Below are 24,279 nucleotides of genomic sequence, written 5' to 3'. Positions count from 1 at the left end.
GTTGACCATGTTTACTTAGATTAATGATAAATTTAAGATTCAATGGAGGATAGGTTGTCAGTCTTTTACATAATTAAAAAAAATAATCAATTGCTTTGTTTTAACTCCGAAAATCATTTAAAGTTTGTTTCATCAAAATCGGTTCACTAAAAAAAGTTATCGTCATTTGAATGAACTCAAGGCAAGAGTTTGCCAGCAAATATGTTACGAAATTTAAAATTCAAAGTCATTTATCATTGTACGACAGCATTATACCTAATACCATCTATACTTATATTATAAAGCTGAAGAGTTTGTTTGTTAGAACGCGCTAATCTCGGGAACTAATGGTTCGTATTGAAAAATTCTTTTTGTGTTGAATAGACCATTTATCGAGGAAGGCTTTAGGCTTTATAACATCACGCTGCAACTATAAAAAACGAAGAAATAATGGAAAATGTGAAAAAAACGGGGAAAATTATTCATCCTTGAGGGCTTCAATGATGCCCAAAATAACCATTCCACGCGGACGAAGTCGCGGGCACAGCTACATACATAAAATCACTCATTCCCGGAGGGGTAGGCAGAGACTACATCTTTCCACTTGCCACGATCTCTGCATACTTCCTTCGATCCATCCACAAAAAATTAAAAATTTAGTAGATTAATATAGTATTGTAAAATAAAAGGCATTCCATTTAAGGCGATAACGGGTGAGGCTATACTTTTTATGAAAATTTCAGGCACGTAGCGACATCTGGTATAGTTGATCATAACTAAAAAAAAGTACGCTTTCTGGTATCGTAAACACATATACTATTTGTTTCATACGACAAAAGCATTGAATATGAGAGATATATAATGTATAGTATACATTAACAAAGCAAAGATGGCACATATCGTAATTAAAATTTTGACTTATAAATTAGCAAACTTGGTACCTACATATATATTCTTCTTGTAAGCGATGGGCTAGCAAACTGTCACTATTAAATCTCAATCATCATCATTAAGCCAAACATTTGAACCTTCCAGTCTTTTCGAGAATATGTAGGTATGTTTGTACATTGATTTTCTCGGTAACTGATATTTCCTTTACAAGATCCTTTAGTATTTTTTTAATTTTAACCTACAGTGCCGACAAAGTTGTTTCTTATAGTTTTAAGTTCCATAAGATGTGATTTTCGTCTTTTCATTTGAAATTATTATGTTATATGACAGTTTGCTCGCCTAAAAGATGAATAAAAATGATCTCAATTTTTCAGCCTTAGTCTCCTTTCACGATATGGTGTGATCCGTAGGAATTACCGGGAACAACGCGACAATAACATTGTAGGTAAATCGTACATAATTATGTTAGTAAGTAAATAAACAAAATGTGAGAGCGACGCGTGCCAGGGATCCATATAGAGATGATAATACTCAGCAATTCTATAAGTTTACTTTTTTTGTAGTGTCAGATAGAATAATAATAAGTTTTTCTATGAAACTTTGTTGACTTTTAACAAGATCACCAAAGCTGAACTTGTATATTTGATTGCTAACCGATGCTCTTACGGTGAGGGTAAATATCGTAAGGCAACCTGTACATTCAGGCTAATGAGCTTAGTTTGACATTAGTCAAATACGGGTGCAATTTCCCCTCGAAGAAGCGACATCTATCTGATCTCTGCAAGATTACAGAGATCAGATGTCGCTTCGCGTAAAAAGTTGACTTACCGTATCCTGGATCGTGATCAAGATATTGCACCCTGGGTTCCTTTTCATAGAGGTGAAGATGTTACTGAGACTAATGGCAGGAGGAAAAAGAAGAAGAAGAGAAGGTAGAAAGACATAAAATAGCATAATGATGTTTAAATCACGTGTTCACCCGTAATGGGATAGTCGTAGGCAATTATCACGAAAAACAGGAAGTTTTTGCCACGTTCAGCTGTATGGTTCAATGGAATTGATATTCGTATTGTTATCATCTCTATATCAATCGCCAACCGCTTCTAAAACAGCGGCGCCGGCGCAGTACGTCATCGTCATCGCCACATCATTGTCGACAGTGGCTGCGTGCGAACGTTACCATGAAGACTGTGTCTGTGTTGTGTGTGCTTCTCACGGTGAGTTATCCCACTCCAGAAATGGAGGTTCTTGGATTTCACTTAGTAGTTTAGTTATATTTTTTGAAGCTTGTATGAAGAGAGTTATGAATGTGGACGAAGCGAAAGAAGTATGCAGAGATCGTGGCAAGTGGAAAGAGGTAGTCTCTGCCCTCCGGGAAAGAGGCGTGATTTTATGTATGTATGTTATATTTTTTGTTTGGTGAAATATTGATTTTTTATTCTAATACTGTAAAATGTGGTTCCCGGCAATAGAAAAAAATAATAGGCCACTCGCATTTCTTTCCCATGGATATTGTAAAAGGCGACTAGGGGATAGGCTTATAAACTTGGGATTCTTCTTTCACGCGAGGGACCGGTTGTTAGTTCTGTCACTATTTGAATCTCAATTCTATCATTAAGCCTATTACCTGAGCGTAGCCGACCTATGTATATTTGTTATTCTAATACATAATTATAAAAGTTCATATTAAAATAACATACATACATGTGCATAATATATATAGTAAACTAACGTACATATATCCTACCCGTGCGAAAGTCAAATTGTTATCACGCAAGCAATTTTTTTAAAATACAAAAGCTAGATACTCTTTATTTTCTTGTAAGAGAAAAAACATCTAACCATCCTCAATTAATCACGTTATTATTCTTTACGGGGTAGACCGAGCCAATCAGCGGGATATGGCTCAATGATGGAACAGAGATTCAGATAGTAGACCATATTATTGTTTATGGAGAAAAGTAAATGTTTATTTTCCGTAATTGAATTTAACAAAATGCGCGGGAAAAAGAAGAAAGAAATATTGTTTATATTTAATATCGTCGTATAATTTATAGATAGTATTTATTGTTGGATAAAATAATAAGAGGCAGCTGGAACATAATTGAAGCATTGTAATCACAATAAGATTATTTGCCGTGTGGTTCCCGGCACCAATACAAAAAAGAATAGGACCACTCCATCTCTTTCCCATGGATGTCGTAAAAGGCGACTAAGGGATAGGCTTACAAACTTGGGATTCTTTTTTAGGCGATGGGTTAGCAACCTGTCACTACTACTTTGAATCTCAATTCTATCATTAAGCCAAATAGCTGAACGTGGCCATTCAGTCTTTTCAAGACTGGCTCTGTCTACCCCGCAAGAGATATAGACGTGACCATATGTATGTATTATTTTAAGTTAAAGAGACGTGACGATGTAACAGAGGCTAATTCTAGGAGGAAGAAGAAGAATAATCAATAATTAGATATAAACAAACATACATATAATTATGTCTATGTCCCCCACGGGGTAGACAGAGCCAACAATCTTGGAAAAGACTGCCGTCTCAGTCCACCCCAACAGATCCAAAACTATACCGATTTCAATGTCCAAAACATAATTATTCGTGATTGTTTTGTTTGAAATATTAATCATTGGGTCGATGATACCATATCAACTCGTTTGAATCGAGTTTGTTACGTTGCACTGAAAGTTTGGTGCATTGTATCATTCATAAGGGGTGACGCACGCGCAATTCGATTTAGTAAACTGTAAAAGCAAGAGTTATCTTAATTTTTTTTTTCGTGCCGTGTGGTTCCCGGCACCAATACAAAAAAGAATAGGACCACTCCGTCTCTTTCCTATGGATGTCGTAAAAGGCGACTAAGGGATAGGCTTATAAAATTGCGATCCTTTTTTTAAGGCGACGGGCTAGCAACCTGTCACTGTTTGAATCACAATTCTATCATTAAACCGAGCAGCTGAACGTGGCCATTCAGTCTTTTCGGGACTATTGGCTCTGTGTACCCCGTAAGGGATATAGACGTGACGTATATGTATGTATGTATCTTACTTTTTCAGTCCACGTTTACCGCCAATTTAACTGATGGATATATCTAAGCAACATTTGTGAGAATCGGTGGACGAATCGGTAAGATGCTTGGTTAAAATGCGTGATGCTCATAAAGGCATAGGTTCAAATCCCAATTCGGCCATGTACCAATGACTATTTAAGCCTAATTATATCTTAAAATAGCTGTGCCTGCGACTTCATCCGCGTGGAATAGTTATTTTGGGCATCATTGAAGCCCTCAAGGATGAATAATTTTCCCCAATTTCTTTCACATTCGCCATTGTTTCTTCGCTCGTTATAGTTGCAGCGTGATGTTATATAGCCTAAAGCCTTCCTCGATAAATGGTCTATTCAACACAAAAAGAATTTTTCAATTCGAATCAATAGTTCCTGAGATTAGCGCGTTGAAACAAACAAACTCTTCAACTTTATAATATTAATATAGATTAGTATAGATAAGTTGTAGACGTAATAAATACATCTGAAAATTTATTTCCGTGTCTGTGTGTACAACCGCAAAATTCTTGATGGAATTAAACGCGCGGTTTTGCAAAGTGGAATGACATAATTTTTTTGTGATTATCTTAATAAGGGAAGAGATTGTGTTCAAGCGATTATATTAAATGTGGATTTTTTTAAATTTCATACAACATATAATCACGTCTATATCATTGCGGGGTAGGCATAGCCAACAGTCTTGAATAGACTGAAAGGCCACGTTCAGATGTATGGCCTAATGATACAATTGATGAATGTAATAATTTAATACGTTTTTAATGGTAAAATTAGAGGCCGCCCGCGACTTCGTCCGCGTGGAATCATTCCCGCGGGGACTACGGGATAAAATGAAGCCTATATATTATTCTGGATCTTTAGCTACCTACAAACCAATACCAATTTCATCGTAATCGTTTCAGTAGTTTTTGCGTGAAAGAGTAACAAACATCCATACTGACATGCTGACAAACTCTCGCATTTATAATATTAGTAGGATTAAAAAATAGATTGTAAAAGTCAGTCAAAGGAAAGACTAATAAACCTGAGATTCTAATTTTTTACGATGGGCCTTGTCACTTTTTAATTATTAGTTCCGTCATTAGGCCATACAGCTGGACGCAACTTTCCAGTCTTAGAGAGAGAGGTTGGCTTTGTCTACCCCGTAAAAGATAAATTATTCAGAAAATGGAATTCACTGAGCAATAAACTACAACCGCTTATGAAAGACGTAATAGCTACTTATGATTATTCAAAAAGTTTTTTTTCCATATCTCCACTATGTCATTGCACTGAAATGCATGCATTGCAATCAGAGTGCATTGTATCACGCCATCTTTTGGTCGAAATGGGTGTTGGCTTGTAAAGGTTTTTAGTAGCCATCTAGATTACATAATAATACATTTGACGGCCTCTGTGGCGCAGCGGTAGTGCGCTTGTCTGTGACACCGGTGGTCCCGGGTTCGAATCCCGGCCAGGGCATGATGAGAAAAGAACTTTCTCCAATTGGCCTGGGTCTTGGATATTTATCTATATAAGTATTTATTATAAAATACATATAGTATTGTTGAGTCAGTCTCGAACTTACTTCGAGGCTTACTCAATGCCTCGAAGTAAGTTCGAGATTTGTGTTACGAGATACTAACTGTGTAATTTGCCCCGTTTTATATATATATATAACGGGACAAATTACACAGACCGTTGGCCTGGGTCTTGAATATTTATCTATATAAGTATTTATTATAAAATACATATAGTATTGTTAAGTTAGTATTTATATAACGGGACAAATTACACAGACCGTTATGTATACATAAAATCACGCCTTTTTCCCGGAGGGGCAGGCAGGACTACATATTTCCACTTGCCACGATCTCTGCATACATCCTTCGCTTCATCCATTTTCATAACTCTCTTCATCTCTTAGAATAATCAACAAGAAATTATCATTCAATTAGTGTTTGCCTGTTTGTTTTCGTCAATCAGTAATGATCAAGATCATTATCTGTTCATTTTTTGTTTAATTTTGTTATATAACATAACGTAACATATAATCACGTCTATATCCCTTGCGGGGTAGACAGAGCCAACAGTCTTCAAAAGACTGACAGGCCACGTTCAGCTGTTTGGCTTAATGATAGAATTGAGATTCAAATAGTGACAGGTTGCTAGCCCAACGCCTAAAAGAAGAATCCCAAGTATATAAGCGTATCCCTTAGTCGCCTTTTACGACATCCATGAGAAAGAAATGTAGTGGTCCTAATCTTTTTTCTAATAATGCCGGGAACCACACGGCACTTTTACAATATTCTTATTTACAGTATGTATGTATATAATATAGCGTGGATTTCTAAAATACTCTCAGAGTATTAAATTCCTTGCGAGAGAAATTCATCTACGCAAAGACAGCGGCCTCGATTCGGTTAACTGACTGTTATCGCTCAATTAATGATGATAGCGTGTACCTATATTTGAATGCCTTAAAATTTAAAGAAAAAAAAAATGCATTTTTGATATAATTAAGTGCCGTGTGTTTCCCTGCACTAATGATTAAGACCACTCCCCATGGGTGTGGTAAAAGGCGACTAGGGGATAGGCTAATAAACTTGGGATTCTCCTCGTAGGTAATGGGCTAGCAACCTGTCACTATTTGAAACTCAATATTATCATTAAGCCAAACAGCTGAACTATTAGTCTTTCAACCGTGCTCTGTCTACCCCGCAAAGGATATAGACGTGGTAATATGTATATTATATGTATGTGTGCAAAGAAAAAATATTTTAGTAAAAATTTTACCACACACTTAACTAATATGCACAAAACATCTTCTATATACCTGATCGAGTGGTTCAATCGTATACTAAGTAATATTATTAAAAATGAGAAGTTTTAAAGTCTGTTTGTTTGTTTGTAAGATTTCTGAAGAAATACATAAAAATTCTTTAACCGTTAAAAAGTAAAATTTATATGCGTTACAGTCTAGTTTACAGTTTAGTTAGTTTTAAGGATTTGTTACTACGAGTATTTTTGTTTGTGTTTGTAGCATTGTCGAATAAACATTTTTATGTATCTATCTATCAGTATCTGCAGTGTAGTTTGTTCCGCCGCTTCTTCTACACATGCGCTTTGGAAGCGGTAGTAGTTATAATTAAAGTGATTTGACGTCAATAAGTGATACCTTGTATCCAATCTTTACTAATATTATAAAGCTGAAGAGTTTGTTTTTTCTTTTTGCGTTGAATAGACTACTTATCGATGAAGGCTTTAGACTATATAACATCACGCTGAAGCTATAAGGAGCAAATAAATAATGGCATATGTAAAAAAAACGGGGAAAATTATTCATCTTTCAGGGTTCAATGATGCACAAAATAACTATTCCACGCGGACGAAATCGCGGGCACAGCAAGTTTCACAAATTAATCTATTCTATTCTATCAGTATAACAAACAGCTGAAGGCTACAACCTTTCAGTGTTGAGGTTCTAGATATATCGCGACGACTTTAGCATAATCACTCATGCCTCACTAATAAAACCGTGTATGTGCAATGATAGGTAAGTTATCACACTTTCTACCTTGAAAAAACGAAACATGCCAATTTAACGGGGCATACCTCCTGTCCGCGCATTAAATGTTTGTTGATCGATGCCATCGGAAATCCATATTGTTTTCATTCTTGTTTACTAAATGAACATGACATGCATACAATATGCAAATTCGTACAGTTAGTTGTCACGACTATACAAATTACAAACATACATACATACATAAAATCACGCCTCTTTCCCGGAGGGGTAGGCAGAGACTACCTCTTTCCACTTGCCACGATCTCTGCATACTTCCTTCGCTTCATCCACATTCATATCTCTCTTCATGCAAGCTCGGCGGTTTCGGGTACTTTTGAACGACTATAATGTGCTGTTTTAAATACATACATACATATAATGTGCCGTGTGGTTCCCGGCACCAATAAAAAAAAAAAGAATAGGACCACTCCATCTCGTTCCCATGGTTGTCGTAAAAGGCGACTAAGGGATAGGCTTACAAACATGGTACCTTTTCTTCTTTTAGGCTATGGGCTAGCAACCGTCACTATTTGAATCTCAATTCCTATTAGTCGCAAGAGATATAGACGTGATTATATGTATGTAAGTATGTGTAAATTTCTATGCAATAAATATATAACAAACAAACATACAAAACGAATGCGATTAAAACCGCGAGAAAAACTAAGCAAAATCTTTTTAAAACTACGATGCCTTTTAAAACGTATCACACTTTCAACAAATTACGACGACACATTTGTAACTACATAGATAACGAGAGGAAACTTACTTACTTTCCAAAATGAAAATATAATTTTCGTTTGTAGAACTCTAAAGTTGTAGAACCAATAGAGGTTATTATGTGGGTGTAGTTCCGTGAGACTAAGCACAATTTTAACGATCAAACCTATCAAAAACGTTGCTTGATTAACGTTACATGCCAACGCACTAGTTTAAATTGTATCGCTTTATTCTTTGGCATTTCAAAACTAGAGGCCGCCCGCGACTTCGTCCGCATGGAAACCTAACCTATCAATCTCGCGGGAACTCCGGGATAAAAATTAGCCTATATGTTATTCTGGGTCTTCAGCTACCTACATAACAAATTTCATCGTAATCGGTTCAGTAGTTTTTGCGTGAAAGATTAACAAACATCCATAATGACATACCTACAAACTCTCGCATTTATATTATTAGTAGGATATAATATGATATAAATTCCAAATATTAAAAGTGTATAATCTAAACTAGTTATAAGTATTCTATTATCACTAATTTACTATAATGCATGAAAAGTACTATCCCAGGCGATTAATTAGTTACATAAGTCACCAAAAATATGCGAACTGTACTTTCGTAATATTAATTTACTGGTAATTTGTCCATGCCGGATGCTGACCTTACTGAACCAATGTAAAGGCCGCAACACATGTATGTTATACCTATAGTTAACTAATATATTATTTATTGTCTTGTACATACATGAATACATATACTCACGTCTATATCCCTTGCGGGGTAGACAGAGCCAACAAACAGTCTTGAAAAGAATGTTAGGCCATCTTCAGCTATTTGACTTAATGATAGATTGAGATTCAAATAGTGACAGGTTGTTAGCCCATCGCCTAAATGAGGATCCCAAGTTTATAAGCCTATTCCTTAGTCGCCTGTCTGTTGTCTTGTAAGTTCTACAATTACACTCTTCATTCTCCCCCCATTCTTACCTCTGGAGAAGAGACTAGCCCATCTATCACTAAGATCCTGGAATGGGTGAGTCAGGTTTTTACACGAAGCGACTCCCGTCTAGACTCCGCAACCTTTGCAGAAGAACATTGTATCATGGTTAAGCATCCAGTTGTAATGTACAGGTTTCCTCATGATGGTATTCTTCACCGTAAGAGCAGTGCTACATATATACGTCTCATATAAAATGATATTAAAAAACTTAAAAAAAATATGAAAAATTGATTGCTCATTAATTTATAAATTGATGTCTTTTAAATTTTTTTGTAAATAACTTGAAGGAATTACTTTTAATATAAAAATCGTTATTAGATTAAACTTAAAAGGTAACTAATTGGAAAAAGATACAAAAATGAAAAAAATATAGTTTCTCTTGAAAATTAAATAATCTCATAGCTCACTATTTTCTAACAGGCACTGTATATGTAACTGAGCCCTAATACTACCAAATTCATTTCATTACTAGTTATACAAAATATTTAAGTGACGTGTCTTCACTATCTTCATTGTTCGCATTATTATATATTATGAGTTCATCAATCGCTTTCCCATGTACATTCAAGGTGTCAATATGAGAATGTTATAATGTGATAGACGCATTCCAATCTGTTCTTTTTCTTTTCATATGGAATTAATTATTAAATCACGATGATACGTTAAGTCTATGTTTTTAATGTATCTTGGCCAGGGTCTAACATGTTTATCTATATATATATATATAAAGAAAGATGGAATAGCGGAAAACAATTATGTAGGTCGCTGGATTTTTGGTAAAGAGAATATTGTGAAAGGAAGAAGCGGGAAGCGGGAGTGCACAACACGTACCTTAATTTCTCGTATATTGGCTTCTTGGGCCCTGGCCAGGGTTCTTCTTGTTTCAAAGATGCGCACTTTTTCTATTTTTATTATATGAGCGGAGCGGTCAATTTGCGGCCATATTTTTTCTTCAATCACTATTTTCAAATTTGAATTGAAATGTTCTATGGCTCCATTCGTAAGCCGTCGAGTGTTGTCGAGCTCCGAAGAAACCACATATGCTGTCACTATCGTATTGTGCGGAATGAAAAGGGATAGGAACAGTAAAATAAAGCGGCGCGTTCATCCTCCGGCGCCTTGAGAAACATCGCTTTCTCAAAAGAAAAATAAAAGGAAATCACTCATAGAGTAGCGTAAATAGTAGTGGATTTTAATATTAACTAAAGCGGAAAAAATAATATAATAAGATTCATAAAATAAGAAATTATTAAGAATATGCGGTATTGTTATTGCGACGGCAATGGACTTAATTTAATTATTGGTCTTTTAAGAAAACCATTTTGAGTTTTAACTAAAGCTACTCTCACAGTACCGTCTGCACCTGGATAAGTCTTTTCAATGATTCCCATTGGCCATCGTAATGGGGGAACATTATCTTCATGTATTAACACTACAGTGCCAATTTTGACATTCGTTACATCTTTCAACCATTTCTGACGAACCTGTAAATTATTCAAGTACTCTAAATGCCATCTTTTCCAATATGAGCGAATCATTTGATCGAGAAGCGATTTACGTGTAACTAGTGGCGTAGAAGAAACAGGTGCGAGTGGCAAGTACTGTAGTGGAGAAGCCATAATAAAGTGCGCGGGAGTTAAAGACTCAAGATGCGGTTCTTCCTGTAATACGCAGAGTGGTCGTGAATTCATTATTGTTTCAATCTGTGTTAATACTGTTAAAAGCTCTTCATATGTAAGTAGTTGATTGCCAATAATGCGGTACAAATGAGTCTTCAGACTTTTTATATTTGACTCCCAAATTCCTCCAAAATGCGGAGCGCGGGGAGGAGACATATGCCATTCTATGCGGCGATTTACAAGCTCGCTTGAGAGTAAATCATTATAATCTGAAGAAAGTAAAAAATTATAAAGCTCATTCAAATGAGACTTAGCGCCAACGAAATTAGTTCCATTATCGGAATATAAATGAGAAACTGGACCCCTACGGGATATAAATCTCTTAAACGCAGAAAGAAATGTAATAGAAGATAAATCTGAGGCAAGTTCAATATGAACTGCTTTCGTCACTAAACAAATAAATAGGCAAATATATGCCTTTTGACTTCGCTGACCACGACGTCTACAAATAGTGATGTTAATAGGCCCAGCGTAATCCACGCCAGTATGAACGAAAGCTTTTGTCTCTTGAACACGAAATGCGGGTAAATTCGCCATCTTAGGAGTTGGATGCGAAGGAGAATTTTTAAAACAAAAATTACAATTATGTACTCGTTGCCGTATAACAGATCGAGATGATATTATCCAATATTTTTGGCGAATCAAAGAGCTAAGAAGAGCGGCACCAGTATGACAATGTACGCGGTGAAAATAGTCTATAATCAAGTAAGTAACATTATCATGTTTCGGAAGTAAAATAGGATGTTTCGCTTCGAATGGTAAGTTTGAATTAGCTAATCGACCTCCTATTCTGATTAATTTATCTTCCGATATAAATAAGTCTAATTTATTAAGCGGGGCGGAAGGTATATTACCCTTTTTTAAATCTTTTATGACATGTGTAAAATGAGCGATTTGAACTGATCGAAGCAAATAGTTTTCAGCGGTAATTATATGAGAGGTCTCTAACCTTTTAGAGCGGGGCAATAATCTTACAAAGCGTAAAATATATACAATTATTCTTAACAGTTTATTCCATGAAGAAACTTTGCACGATAAAGAACAAAGAGGAGACAATTCTATACCACGAGAAGCGGTTGCGACAAGCGTTTTACTGTTAAATTCTGGCAAGTCTTCACATTTTTCAGGCTGAAAAGATTCTATCGGCCACTGAGGAACAGGCGTAATTAACCATTCAGGACCGTTCCACCATAATTTGTGCGTAAGTAATTGTTCAGGTAATAAACCTCTCGACAGACAGTCTGCGGGATTCTGAACTCCGGCGACGTGGAAGAAGTTTTTAGGCTCTAGATTCTCGTGACATTTGGCAACACGATTGCTGACAAAAATATTCCACCGATGTGGAGATGAATGAATCCACGAAAGAGCTATTTTTGAGTCTGAAAAAGCATAAACATTATCTATAGGCGTGCGCGCTGAATAAGTATCGTAGACCAATTTGGTTAGCTTGGACATTATGACGGCAGCACAGAGCTCCAAGCGGGCAAGTGAAACTACTTTGACTGGCGCAACCTTTGACTTTGCACAAACCAAGCGGACACATATGTTACCAGTAGGATCGGTAACATGTAAGAAAACAACACAGCCATACGCTTTCATACTAGCGTCAGCGAAAGCAACTATATTAACCTTAGAACCCTGAGCTACAGCCAGATGGCGCGGAATTTTTAAATTAGCAAGAAGTGGCAATTGTTCTCTAAATTTAATAAACATAGCGGATATATTTGTCGGAGGTGCTTCATCCCATCCAACCTTCTGAAGCCAAAGTTCTTTAATTAGAAGTTTAGCATAAACAATTACAGGCGCGGCAAAACCTAACACGTCCCATAAGCGGGCGATTGAAGAAAGTATAGAACGTTTGGTACAAGAGCGATCATCGTTATTTATTTTAAAAACAAATGTGTCACTCTCCGGCTGCCATTCCAGCCCTAATATTTTAAGAGAAGCGGATTTATCAAATTCTACTTGTTGTGAAAGTCTTAGCGGTAGCGGAATATTATCAAGTACCATTTTAGAGTTACTCGACCATTTAACTAAATCAAAACCACCTGATTTAAACATTTTAATCAACTGCGTCTACGCAGTTGAGCTTCGACAGCATCTGATTCATTTAAAATTGAACTAGCTAAATCATCCATATAGAGCTCCTTTTCAGCTATAGCTGCTGCTACAGGAAAATTAGAACGTTCATCATTACAAAGTTGACGTACTGTGCGCATTGCAACAAATGGGCTGGACCTAAGTCCAAACGTCACTCTGTTGAACTTGAACATACGAATCGGTTCAGAAGGGTCAAATCGAAAGAGTATTTTTTGATATTTTTGATGTTCCTCAGTTACAAGTATCTGAAGATACATCTGCCTTATATCTGCAGTTAAAGCTACTGGAAATAAACGAAAATTAAGTAATAATAAAAATAAATCAGCTTGAAGATTAGGTCCAGTGTGTAAAATATCATTGAGAGATACACCATTATGACATTGAGCACTCGCGTCCAAAACAACCCTGACTTTAGTAGTCTGTTTGTCCAATCTGACAACTGGGTGGTGAGGAATTATATAACCTCCATCAGACTCGTCCGATGGTAACACTGGATCTAAGTATTTGTTATTTATGTAATCCATGATAGCGGCGTTATAGCTCACACGTAAATCTGTGTCGCTAAGTCTGCGTTCCAGTGCCAATAAACGGCGATGAGCAACAGTGTACGAGTTCCCTAAGCTACTGGGATCTTAGCAAATGGTAACACGGTGCAATAGCGACCAGATGAGTCGCGAGAGACTGTAGAAGAGTATATTTGTTCACATTCTTCATCAGTACGACTAAGAAATTTATTCACAGGAACTTCCTCTAATTCCCAGAATTTAGAAAGAGAGGCATCTATACTTTTTTCAAAAGAAGTAAGAAATGAAGCGGAAGATGAAGATGGAATTGCGGTTATATCGCCAATGACTGACGAAGCGGTATTAGCAGCGGCGTCACCCATGAAAACAAATCCAAAAACAGTTTCAATAGCGGGCGGAGCTGGCGGTGCAATGACTTTTCCACTAAGAAGTAAGAATGGGAATAACTTTGCTCCTAGGACAATTTCGATTTCACCAGGAATATGCCAGAATGGATCTGCAAGCGGTATGTTTACCAGATGCCTAACAATAGATGTGTCAATATAATCTATAGTAAGACGATCGGTAATACAATCTATGACTAATGCGGTTAAGTTAAAAGTTTGTTTATTATTTTTCGCAGAAATCGTAAAATTAGCATACCCTATAACAGGCCGGGAAGTCAAACCAACACCCTTTAAAGTCGAATTTGACAGCGGAATAATTTTCAAATTAAGTTTTTTGCAACAGTTTAGAGTAATCAAATTGTTCTGTGAAGCATTATCAATAAGACATCGAACAGTTTCTTTTATATTCTTATCATTATTATACGCGTAAATACTGGCGGTAGAAAGAAGCACTTCAGATCGGTTATGACAAGTTAACGTGGTACAGGGAAGAACATTCGTTAGGTCAGGTGAGCGAGCGCAGAGCGATACGTGCTCGCGATCTTTGCTAATAACGGGCATTGATGCCGCGGAGGTGGAGGCGCAATTCTCTGTACCAGTTTCAGCCGAAGCAGCGCTGTCTTGTATGGTTGTCCTAGTGAACGAATCTCGAAATGACGCAGAAGGTGAGTTTTTATTTGAGGATGAATCTAAATGCAACAAAGAATGATGACTTTTTCCACATTGTCTACATTTATACTTCGAATTACATTTTGACACGGAATGTGTCAAGCTAAGGCAGTTTACACACCCTACTTTCGATTTAATAAATTCAAGGCGATTTTTCGGTGACAAAGATTTAAATGCGGGGCAAGTATAAAGCTGAAAGTGTTCAGACGTATTACACATTGAACACACAGAGCGGTTATCGATATTATTATTATTACGGGTTACGAACGAATGGACTGTATGGCGGGAGCGGTTGGAATTATTAATAATAGCATTGTTATTTTGATTAATGCGGTTGAATGAATTATTATTAGTAGTACGATCTAATATTTTTACTTGACTTTTAATGAATTCAACTAAATCTGAATAACTCGGAATCATTTTATCTCTAGCAGTCATTTCAAACGCCTGAGCGGTACTTGAATCTAATTTGCGGAATGCTAAATTAAATAAAATAAAATCATAAGTATCTTCAATTTTTAATTGATTTAGTGCAGCGGCGGCAGCGTCAAATGTATCTATGAAATTATTTAATGCGACCGAGTTATTTGAAGCGGCTTTAATATTAAGCAACGTGGAAACATAATACGAACCTAGGGCTCTCTTATCCTGATATTTCTTTGTTAAACTGTCCCAAATGGACTTATAGTTTTCGCCAGAAGGAATCACGCCTGCTATAATTTTTAATGCATTTCCGGTGAGCCTTCCAACTAAATATTGAATTCTATGAGAATCTGTTAAATCTGGATTACAATGTATATTAGCTTTAAAAGATTCATAGAAAACGGGCCAATTTTCAATTTTTCCGTCAAAGCTAGGAATATTAAGCGGAGCTAGTTTGAAGGGAGCCTTATTCGTTGTTTGCGGAACTGCACTCGAAGAAACGGATTTACCTTTTAAATTTACACGGAACCTTACAACACGAGCATAAATATCTTCAAATGATGAAAGTGACTTATAACTTGGTTGGAATTTGGGATCTAATTCCATGTGTAATAGGTTAATTTCATCCAAAGTTTGCATGAAATCATTACGCAATATGTCTACAGTTTGACTATCGGACATAAAAGTCTCAATCGAGCGCAATTCGGTAGTAGATGGCGACAAATGTTTGCCTACCTCGTATAATTTAGTAAGACGTTCAAAGCGAACCTTATTTTTCTCTTGTAACAACTTGAGCTTAGATTCCATGGTAAAAGATGGCGGATAGAGGTATTTTACGAAATAAAACACTTAATACCAAAATCTTATTCAAAATAAGCGGTGAGCGGTGTGAGAGTACTGTGAGCGGACGTTTTTATTTAATTGTGTAGGTAGATTCTACACAGAAGCCGGCCGAATGTCGGCGCAATGCGGTTATGATTACTTACAGAAAATCGCGGTTTTAAACAAATCTCGTCAATAACAATACGCATGAAGCGGGTTTGAAGCGGGTTTTATCCGGCTCGAAGGACCACAAAATGGAATAGCGGAAAACAATTATGTAGGTCGCTGGATTTTTGGTAAAGAGAATATTGTGAAAGGAAGAAGCGGGAAGCGGGAGTGCACAACACGTACCTTAATTTCTCGTATATTGGCTTCTTGGGCCCTGGCCAGGGTTCTTCTTGTTTCAAAGATGCGCACTTTTTCTATTTTTATTATATGAGCGGAGCGGTCAATTTGCGGCCATATTTTTTCTTCAATCACTATTTTCAAATTTGAATTGAAATGTTCTATGGCTCCATTCGTAAGCCGTCGAGTGTTGTCGAGCTCCGAAGAAACCACATATGCTGTCACTATCGTATTGTGCGGAATGAAAAGGGATAGGAACAGTAAAATAAAGCGGCGCGTTCAAAAGAAAGAAAGAAAAATCTTTATTTGGCGCAAGATGTAACATTACATTTTCATTCATAAACATAGAAATAAAAAAAAAAAATACATGATGCGACCAAAAGGGTTTCTACTCAGCATATGCATGTGTATGATGAGGTTACACAATGCGCTGATTTTCAGTGGAATTTAGTACGGAGGCTTTGCCATTCAATATGAAGGATACATATTAAAAATATCAACACAAAATAACAAGTAGACAGCAGTGCTAGGGAGTTGATGTATGTTGAGTATGAGCATGACTGTAACTATGTTCTTATCGTATATATAGTATTTTATATAGTATCATTGAGTTAGTATCTCGTAACAAGTCTCGAACTTACCACGAGGCTAACACAATTCGTGTAATTTGTCCCCTATATATATTTATTTATAAGTCTGTAAACTATATTACGCATAACTATTTTATTTTACTTGCTATGAAAAGAAATTTTGACACCCATCTGATAAAGTTAAGCTAGCATAAAGTTGACTTAGCGAATCACACGCAATCTTTTCCATTATGGTATCACTAGCGCCGTAATGACACATAATGTAAGTGATTTGTCACAAACATAACTTTCCCTTACCACTTTTATTCAAGTCGGTTAGGATCGATAAACTTGCGTCACAAGCAATTTACAGTATTTGTCATCTAGGTATTCAATAGGTCCTTAGTATTCTTAAAAATTTGAAGAATATAAAATATAATAACTCTTTATTGAACCACAATAAATTACACCAAATTCACAATCATGTATTAAAAACATACCAGCGATAAAGCGACCTTATCACTAAAAGCGATCTCTTCCAGGTAACCTTTAAGTTGTTTATAAAACTTCACTCAGAGAGAGATTAGCAAGCATATAGCAATAATATAGAGACTAGCCTTTCAATATTTTCAAGAGTGTTGGCTCTTGTTACCCCGCAAGTGATATAGACGTGATTAGGTATATGTATGTATGCCTTTAGAGCGCCAGCAACTCCACCCGCGTAAAACGAAAAATCCCGTTATCTCCCGATTCCGCGGGAATTCTCCAAAATCATTTCTTAGCAGATGACTCCTGGTTACAATTTACCTTCCTGCGAAATTCATTTTTATTGGCTCAGTACCTGCGTCTTGGATCGCGTGAATTAAGCGTCATCTACAAAAAGCGACGAATTTCTGTCTAAAACTCTGTCTGCCCTACCTATGTATTATAATTCAGTAAAATGATCACCTTTGTATCTGGCTCAGATCATTTGGTACACGAGGGGCATACAGGCCTCTACTCTCAAATCTAATACAGTCATATCACGTCCAATGAAACTGCGTACCAACATTGATAACCCTTGGGTATTACACTTAGACAAAAGAAAGTTACGTCGTGCATTCTAGCCTTACGAATAAAAGGCCAGTTTATGATATGCCAACATCATACGACGTCCAAATTATTGAGACTGACTTCGAACTAAACAACTATTAAGAATATTGTTCAGATTTTAATAAAATGATAACCACATAAAAACTACCTAGATTGAGCGAGCCTTAGTGAATTCGAGGCTTGAGGAAAAGGGTAGTAGGCTGAATTATAAGAACCAGTTTCTATAGAAAATAAAAAAATCTATATTTGAAAAGGATTAATGGATTATCATTATGTGTGAATAAAGATCCTATTTGTTAAACCTAAATAAAAATCTAAAGTTTTTTTTAACCACATCATTACCGTGTCCGACATGCAAATTTCTAAAAAAGAGAAAATGAAATTCCACAAACAATTGTTGAATTCCTTTCAAATGATTTTGACCTCAGAATAAAAAACAAGTTGGCGTACGTTGGATTCATACAGTTTGCGATATCGAACGGTTTCTAAATAGCGCGCACGCATCTTTCTAAACCAAATAAGAGAAAACTACTGCGGCTGTTATTACGATAACTGTCATGGATCATGCGAGATTTTGTTTTAAAAGGTATCGAGTATAATGGGTATGAATAATTAAACCTACGTGGTAGAATTATTATTAGACGTAGGTTCAATTCTGGACTCATGGTCCAAGCTCCTCACCAGAGGTGAGGATGCTACCGGGACTAAAGCCAGGAGGAAAAAGAAGTTATCAATTCTCAAGATAGGATGGTATTAGACAAGCAGCCAAACTTAGTGTAAAAATATGACCAAACTTAATATTCATGATGTATTATTAAGTTTATATGTACCGTATATATATTCACGTCTTACGGGGTGGGCAGAGCCTACAGTCGAGAAAAGACTTAGGCCACGTTCAGCGGCAAGACATAAGAATGGAAATCAGATTCAAATTCGCTAAAATGAAAAATCCAAAATTTAATAACCTTTGATTATTATCGAATTAGACAATTCAAATGATTTCTTTCATATTTCAGATCACAGTTACCGCCTCCAGCCTTCAAAGGGACATTCGCCCTCAACAAATATCAGACAGAAAAACAAGCAAGAGAGTTATAAAAAGGGATGCTTCATTACTATTGGACACCTCACCTATAGATATTGACCCAGTGTACAAAGTTCATCCAGTAATTGCATATAGACGTCTATCAAGATCCAGGCTGAATCCAAGATCAAAACAATCGTCAAGACTTCACAAATCGACGAAAAAGTTCAAGAAACCAGTCAAACCTAACCGTCCTCGAATTTACAAGAAAAGTGTAAAACCAAAATATTACAGAAAAATTGTTGTACCGAAAAATAAGTATTCCAGACCCACTAAATATCCACAAAATTACGTCTCTTATCCTGAACCTGTAGGCTTTGGTGAACCTCCGAATGATTTAATATCGTACAGTAAAAACGTTAGGCCTAAACCAGCAATGCCTTATAGAGATGAACTAATTGATTCATACGGTGAACCTATAAAGCCGAGCAACACTGACAGTTATCCTCCTGCAATGCTCCCAACTCAGTTTAGTAAAGAACTCGATTCAAGACCTACATTTAATTCGTGGCAAAACATTGACAATCCTAATGATGAACCTACTTATGCTTATTCAAAGAAGAGGCCAGTTTATGATTTTCCAACATCATACGAAGTCCAAGATATTGAGACTGACTTCGAACTAAACAACCATTATTCATTTAATAAGCCAAACTATAATATGGATCAAAATAAGTTTTTGGGTAATCCGTGGAAAGTAAAGGGAAGGAGGGATAAAGATGAGGACGAAATCATTGTTGGAGGTCAATATGCTGAGCCGCCTGCCAGATATGTACCTAAGTTCCAACCTAGTGCTCCTATGTTCGAAAATGACGATGATTTCAGACCGTCACAGAGGGTAGTCGACCCTGAAGTTGCAACGTCGGCTACGATTTCCCCATATGTCAATTACAAACACAGCAATTTGGCTTTCAGTCCACAAAATTTGAATGATGCATTTAGTATAGTAGAGAAATAATAAAGTAATTACTTAGTTCAATAAACCAAAATTTATGTATTTAACTTATTAAGAACTTTAATTTTTCTAAATTATGTTATTGTATCTTCATCCAATTTCTTTATCATTATCATAAGTAAGACATAAATTCGTTTTCCTTCAGGGAATGTTGATGAAAAATTTCTAGAAAGTACATTTATTCATGATTATAAAATATTTAGTTAAGAGAACTGAATTTTAATTAGTTTTTCCTAAAAATTATTCATTATAAAAGTAGTCTATCATCATTATTTATCAAGCTCACAAATTATTCATTATAAAAGTATTTATATCTTATCAAATATGTAATTTGCCTACTCTACTGGTTTTATTACAAACTAGTAAGAGTCTAACATGATCACAGTATTTGTTATTTATTACACGTATGTACAAAAACTTATTTGTAACTTTTCTCTTTTTAAAATTAGGAGTGTATTGTGCAATGCTGATTGTATTTGAATCAGAAATTAAAAGTACGGTCCAGTTGAATTTAAGACAAATAAAATACTTACCACAAAGTAAACGTTTTTTATAATGTTTCACTCCTATTCATATTAATTCTTAACATAATTATTCAAATCTAGATAAAATGAAATAAAAAAGGAAAGTGTTAGGCCAATATTTAGTCTATTTTTTTTTATCTTCTCGAAGATTTTTCAGATTCGTAGGTATTTTATTCGAAACATGCAATATTAAAACAGTATACGAAATAAGAATACTAAAACTATAAAAAATATGTGCCGTGTGGTTCAGAAAAAAGAATAGGACCACTCCATCTCTTTCCCATGGATGTCGTAAAAGGCGACTAAGGGATAGGCTTACAAACTTGGGAGTTTTTTTAGACGATGAGCTAGCAACCTGTCACAATTTGAATCTCAATTCTATCATTAAGCTAAATAGCTGAACGTGGCCATTCAGTCTTTTCAAGACTGTTGGCTCTGTCTACCCCGCAAGGGATATAGACGTGACCATATGTATGTATGTATGTATAAAAAATAAAACAATAAGAAATTCTAATACTATATTATTAGCAGCTTAAACAAATGTAATTCTATCAAAATCTAAATGTCGCATCTGAACGTAACGTATTTAACAAACTAGAGTAAATCAAATTAGTCTAAAATACAACACGAATCATCCACAACAACTGGAAAGGTGATATAGACGGCAAATTTGATGAATGCATCGGTTCTATGTGATTCTTGAAAGTTGAAGGAGACCTTGTTCATATTGTTGAGTATTGAGCATATTGGCTTACAACGAAACTAAATCGAGGAATCTAAAGCCAAATTCATAATTGCTTACACACTTGAAATACGAGTACGTTTGAATCTTACATAATTGTTATCGTATTCCCCTCTTAACTTTTGTTAGGGCTGTGTTTGTGATGTGTTTCTTCTTCCTAGCATTACCGCACGCCGCTCTGGCAGCCTCGCAAGCCGTGTGCGCAGCTTGTCTTGTGGCTGAACATTCTGCGCAAGCGCATTGCAGCTTATGTTGCAGATGGGCCAATCTCGACCTGGCTTCGGCCAGATTGTGACATTTCTCTTGAAGCCCTATCTTGGTCTCCTCTAAGACAGCGTTCGCTGATTTCTCCAGCTGGTTGGCCACCTGTGTCGCTTGAATCATGAGTTTGTGCTGGAAAATAATTGTTCAAGTTAAATAGCATAATTTTTGTGAGAAAGTCATCGGATCTAGTTACTTTATTATTCTATCGAAATGTTAAACTACAATAATAAATTATTAACTGGGCAAAAAAAAATTAATGTAGTCCAAACCTAAACATTTTCTTAATAAATAATTCTTTCTTTTTTTAGATACGTATTATTTGGATGCTTATTGTACCGATATCGATAGTTTATTTTTATATAAACGGTTCATAATATCATGAATACCAACCAAATATAAATAAGGCGACTCGGCTGTGCAGAATGTTAATTTAAATAATTAACTTTCTATACCAAATAAATAAAAAATGCAATGTCTCTGCAATAAAAGTACTTAATAAATATGACAATAAATTTAATACATTACTAATTTAATTAACAATACGTCCACTATTCTAATACTCATTTAACGCGAATCAAAATTACCGGAAGGCTCATCTATCTTACTATGTAACAACAAACAAAAAAAATAGTAAGAAATACCTGAATATTCAAATATATATACAATTTTAGGTAATTTTTCCAAGAATCGTGTTAACTCTGTCAGACTCCACATTTCAATAGATAAAATAACAATGTACCTACGATAGTCTAAAACATTTCTCACAAAATATATTCGAATATTTGCAAGAATTTATTTTGATTTATTTTTAGTTTTTCCCGTACAAAAACAGTTAGATTTGTAAGCTCTATAGGCAGCTGGTATGCATCCTATTAGTGTGGCGGCCACAACGACGGTACAGAAAGATAAGCAAACCATGACCAGTCCACTCTGAACTATGTGCTTCTTCCAATTCCAACGTGTCAACCCTTAGGACAAAAGAAAACGAAGTTTTACAAAAAGTCCATTCAAACAATGAGGCTCTTCAACAATTAGAACCAGTTTCTTCGGAAATAAATGAAAATTCAATTAAGAGAATATTTGGACCTTGTAAAACTTTGATTTCTAATGCATACGGTAGAAATTGTTGAAGATGACCAAGGAAAGGTTTATCAACAAAATAGGATCAAAATGGGATGAAATTATCACAGTGGTGGAGCATCAGTTAAGATTGCAAATTCGCAAACAAAAAAAAAAAAACAAAATATAATCCAGCATAATTTGCCATTATGTTATGCCACTAATGAGATTATGCTCGTTGTAAATGAAAGGCTATGTTAATGACCACACAGGATAATTCTACTAATTGGACATTTAAAAATTATTGTTAATTTATGATCTGTAGATGCTATATTCAAATATCAAGAACGCATAATTAATCCTACATAAATAAAATCACGTCTATATCCATTGGAGGGTAGACAGAACCAAACAGTCAGTCTGTTTGGCTTGATGATAGAAATGAGATTCAAATAGTGACAGATAGCTAGCCTCGTCGCCTAAAAGAAGAATTCCAAGTTTATAAGCCTATTCCATATTCAACCTACTATTAATTTTTCTTCTATTATCCAAACATTATCGCCTACCACATTTTCTACAGATGAGTCTGTCATAATTCTTGCTACATTACCTACAGTTTTATAAGAAATACAATGTATAATGCCGTGTGGTTCCTGGCACCAATAGAAAAAAGAATAGGACCACTCCATCTCATTCCCATGGATGTCGTAAAAGGCTACTTAGGAATAAACTTGGGATTCTTCTTTTAGGCGATGGGCTAGCAACCTGTCACTATTTGAATCTCAATTCTATCTTAAAGCCAAATAGCTGAACGTGGCCATCAGTCTTTTCAAAACTATTGGCTCTGTCCACCCCGCAAGGGATATAGACGTGATTGTATGTATGTATGTATGTACATGTATACGAGTAATACAGAAAATACAGTGTATGTATATAGCTACCTGCGTAGTGTAGCTGTATTACTCGTATACATGTACATACATACATATCTATGTACATGTATACGAGCAATACAGAAAATACAGTGTATGTATATATATACCTGCGTAGTGGCCAGTTGGGCAGCTTGCACCGCAGCGGCGACCGTGCCCTGCTGTTGTCTTACAGCAGCACTGTTCTCAGCCACGACAGCTTCTGCTTCCTTCACTTCTTGCTGGAGTTGTTCCACTACTGACTGCTTGCCAGCTAATGCCGCTTCAGCCGCTTTCGCAGCTTGCAGCGCTTTTTCTGCTAACTGTGTTTTGACCTGAAATGGTATAATTTGAAGTTTTTAAGTTTCAAAAAATCAATTAAATTTTACACACTTTTTATTCATCATAATCAGCATGCATGATACAAATCTACAGTATTGCTTGTATATATATTTTTGCAATAGTCGTCAATTTTTACAAAATTATAAATATTAAAAGAAATTTTACACAAATTTATGAAATTGTTTCAATACATTAGCACCGTGATTCAAATTTTGTCAAATTGGTATTTGATTGCTAAATATTTATAAATTCAATCCTAACTCTTTTTAAATTGTCTTCGACTTCATTCGATTAATTTTATCCGAGTAACTAAAAAAAAAACATTTTTATTTGTTTCTATCACACCAGTTCTTACCATATGAGCTGCTTGAGCCCCTGCCGCGTTTTGAGCCGCCTGTGCTGCCTTCGCTTCAGCGGCTGCTTTCTGGGCTATACTTGTTGCACACTTCCCCTTACAATCCCTTTGCGTCTGCCTCGTCTTCGGCTGGCTCTGTATTGACTGCTGCGACAACTGTGTCTCCAACGCCCTCTTCTCCGGGAACCCCCACACTGACACTGCCAGCAACAAGCACACCAATAGTCTCAT

At 35.9% G+C, this 24,279-nt stretch overlaps 2 protein-coding genes across 2 annotated transcripts; one reads left to right on the top strand and one right to left on the bottom strand.

Annotated features, from left to right (window-relative positions):
* The first annotated feature begins 2,031 nt into the window (after positions 1–2,031).
* Positions 2,032–20,077, top strand: LOC106131533 (uncharacterized). Its single transcript, XM_013330650.2, has 2 exons — positions 2,032–2,087; positions 18,829–20,077. Exons 1-2 carry the CDS (start codon positions 2,052–2,054, stop codon positions 19,852–19,854), a joined length of 1,062 nt encoding a protein of 353 aa, XP_013186104.2. The 5' UTR covers positions 2,032–2,051; the 3' UTR covers positions 19,855–20,077.
* Positions 20,078–21,216: 1,139 nt separating this feature from the next.
* On the bottom strand, positions 21,217–24,279 carry LOC106131462 (tol-Pal system protein TolA-like). The gene is made up of 3 exons (XM_013330572.2): positions 24,049–24,279; positions 23,483–23,686; positions 21,217–21,510 (listed from the first exon to the last, which is right to left on the bottom strand). The coding sequence occupies exons 1-3, from the start codon at positions 24,277–24,279 to the stop codon at positions 21,217–21,219; spliced, it is 729 nt and encodes a 242-aa protein (XP_013186026.2).

Source organism: Amyelois transitella, chromosome 20 (genome assembly GCF_032362555.1).
Source record: "Amyelois transitella isolate CPQ chromosome 20, ilAmyTran1.1, whole genome shotgun sequence".
Taxonomy (NCBI): domain Eukaryota; kingdom Metazoa; phylum Arthropoda; class Insecta; order Lepidoptera; family Pyralidae; genus Amyelois; species Amyelois transitella.
This window is presented reverse-complemented; position numbering and strand designations above follow the sequence as displayed.

Excerpts from the sequence above, each read along its gene's own strand:
- LOC106131533 (XM_013330650.2), top strand. The coding sequence starts at position 2,052 with ATGAAGACTGTGTCTGTGTTGTGTGTGCTTCTCACG. Across the intron at positions 2,088-18,828 it reads TGTTGTGTGTGCTTCTCACG|ATCACAGTTACCGCCTCCAG; the intron begins GTGAGTTATCCC and ends TTCATATTTCAG.
- LOC106131462 (XM_013330572.2), bottom strand. The coding sequence starts at position 24,279 with ATGAGACTATTGGTGTGCTTGTTGCTGGCAGTGTCAGTGTGGGGGTTC. Across the intron at positions 23,687-24,048 it reads GGGCTCAAGCAGCTCATATG|GTCAAAACACAGTTAGCAGA; the intron begins GTAAGAACTGGT and ends ATACCATTTCAG. Across the intron at positions 21,511-23,482 it reads CCCAACTGGCCACTACGCAG|CACAAACTCATGATTCAAGC; the intron begins GTATATATATAC and ends ATTATTTTCCAG.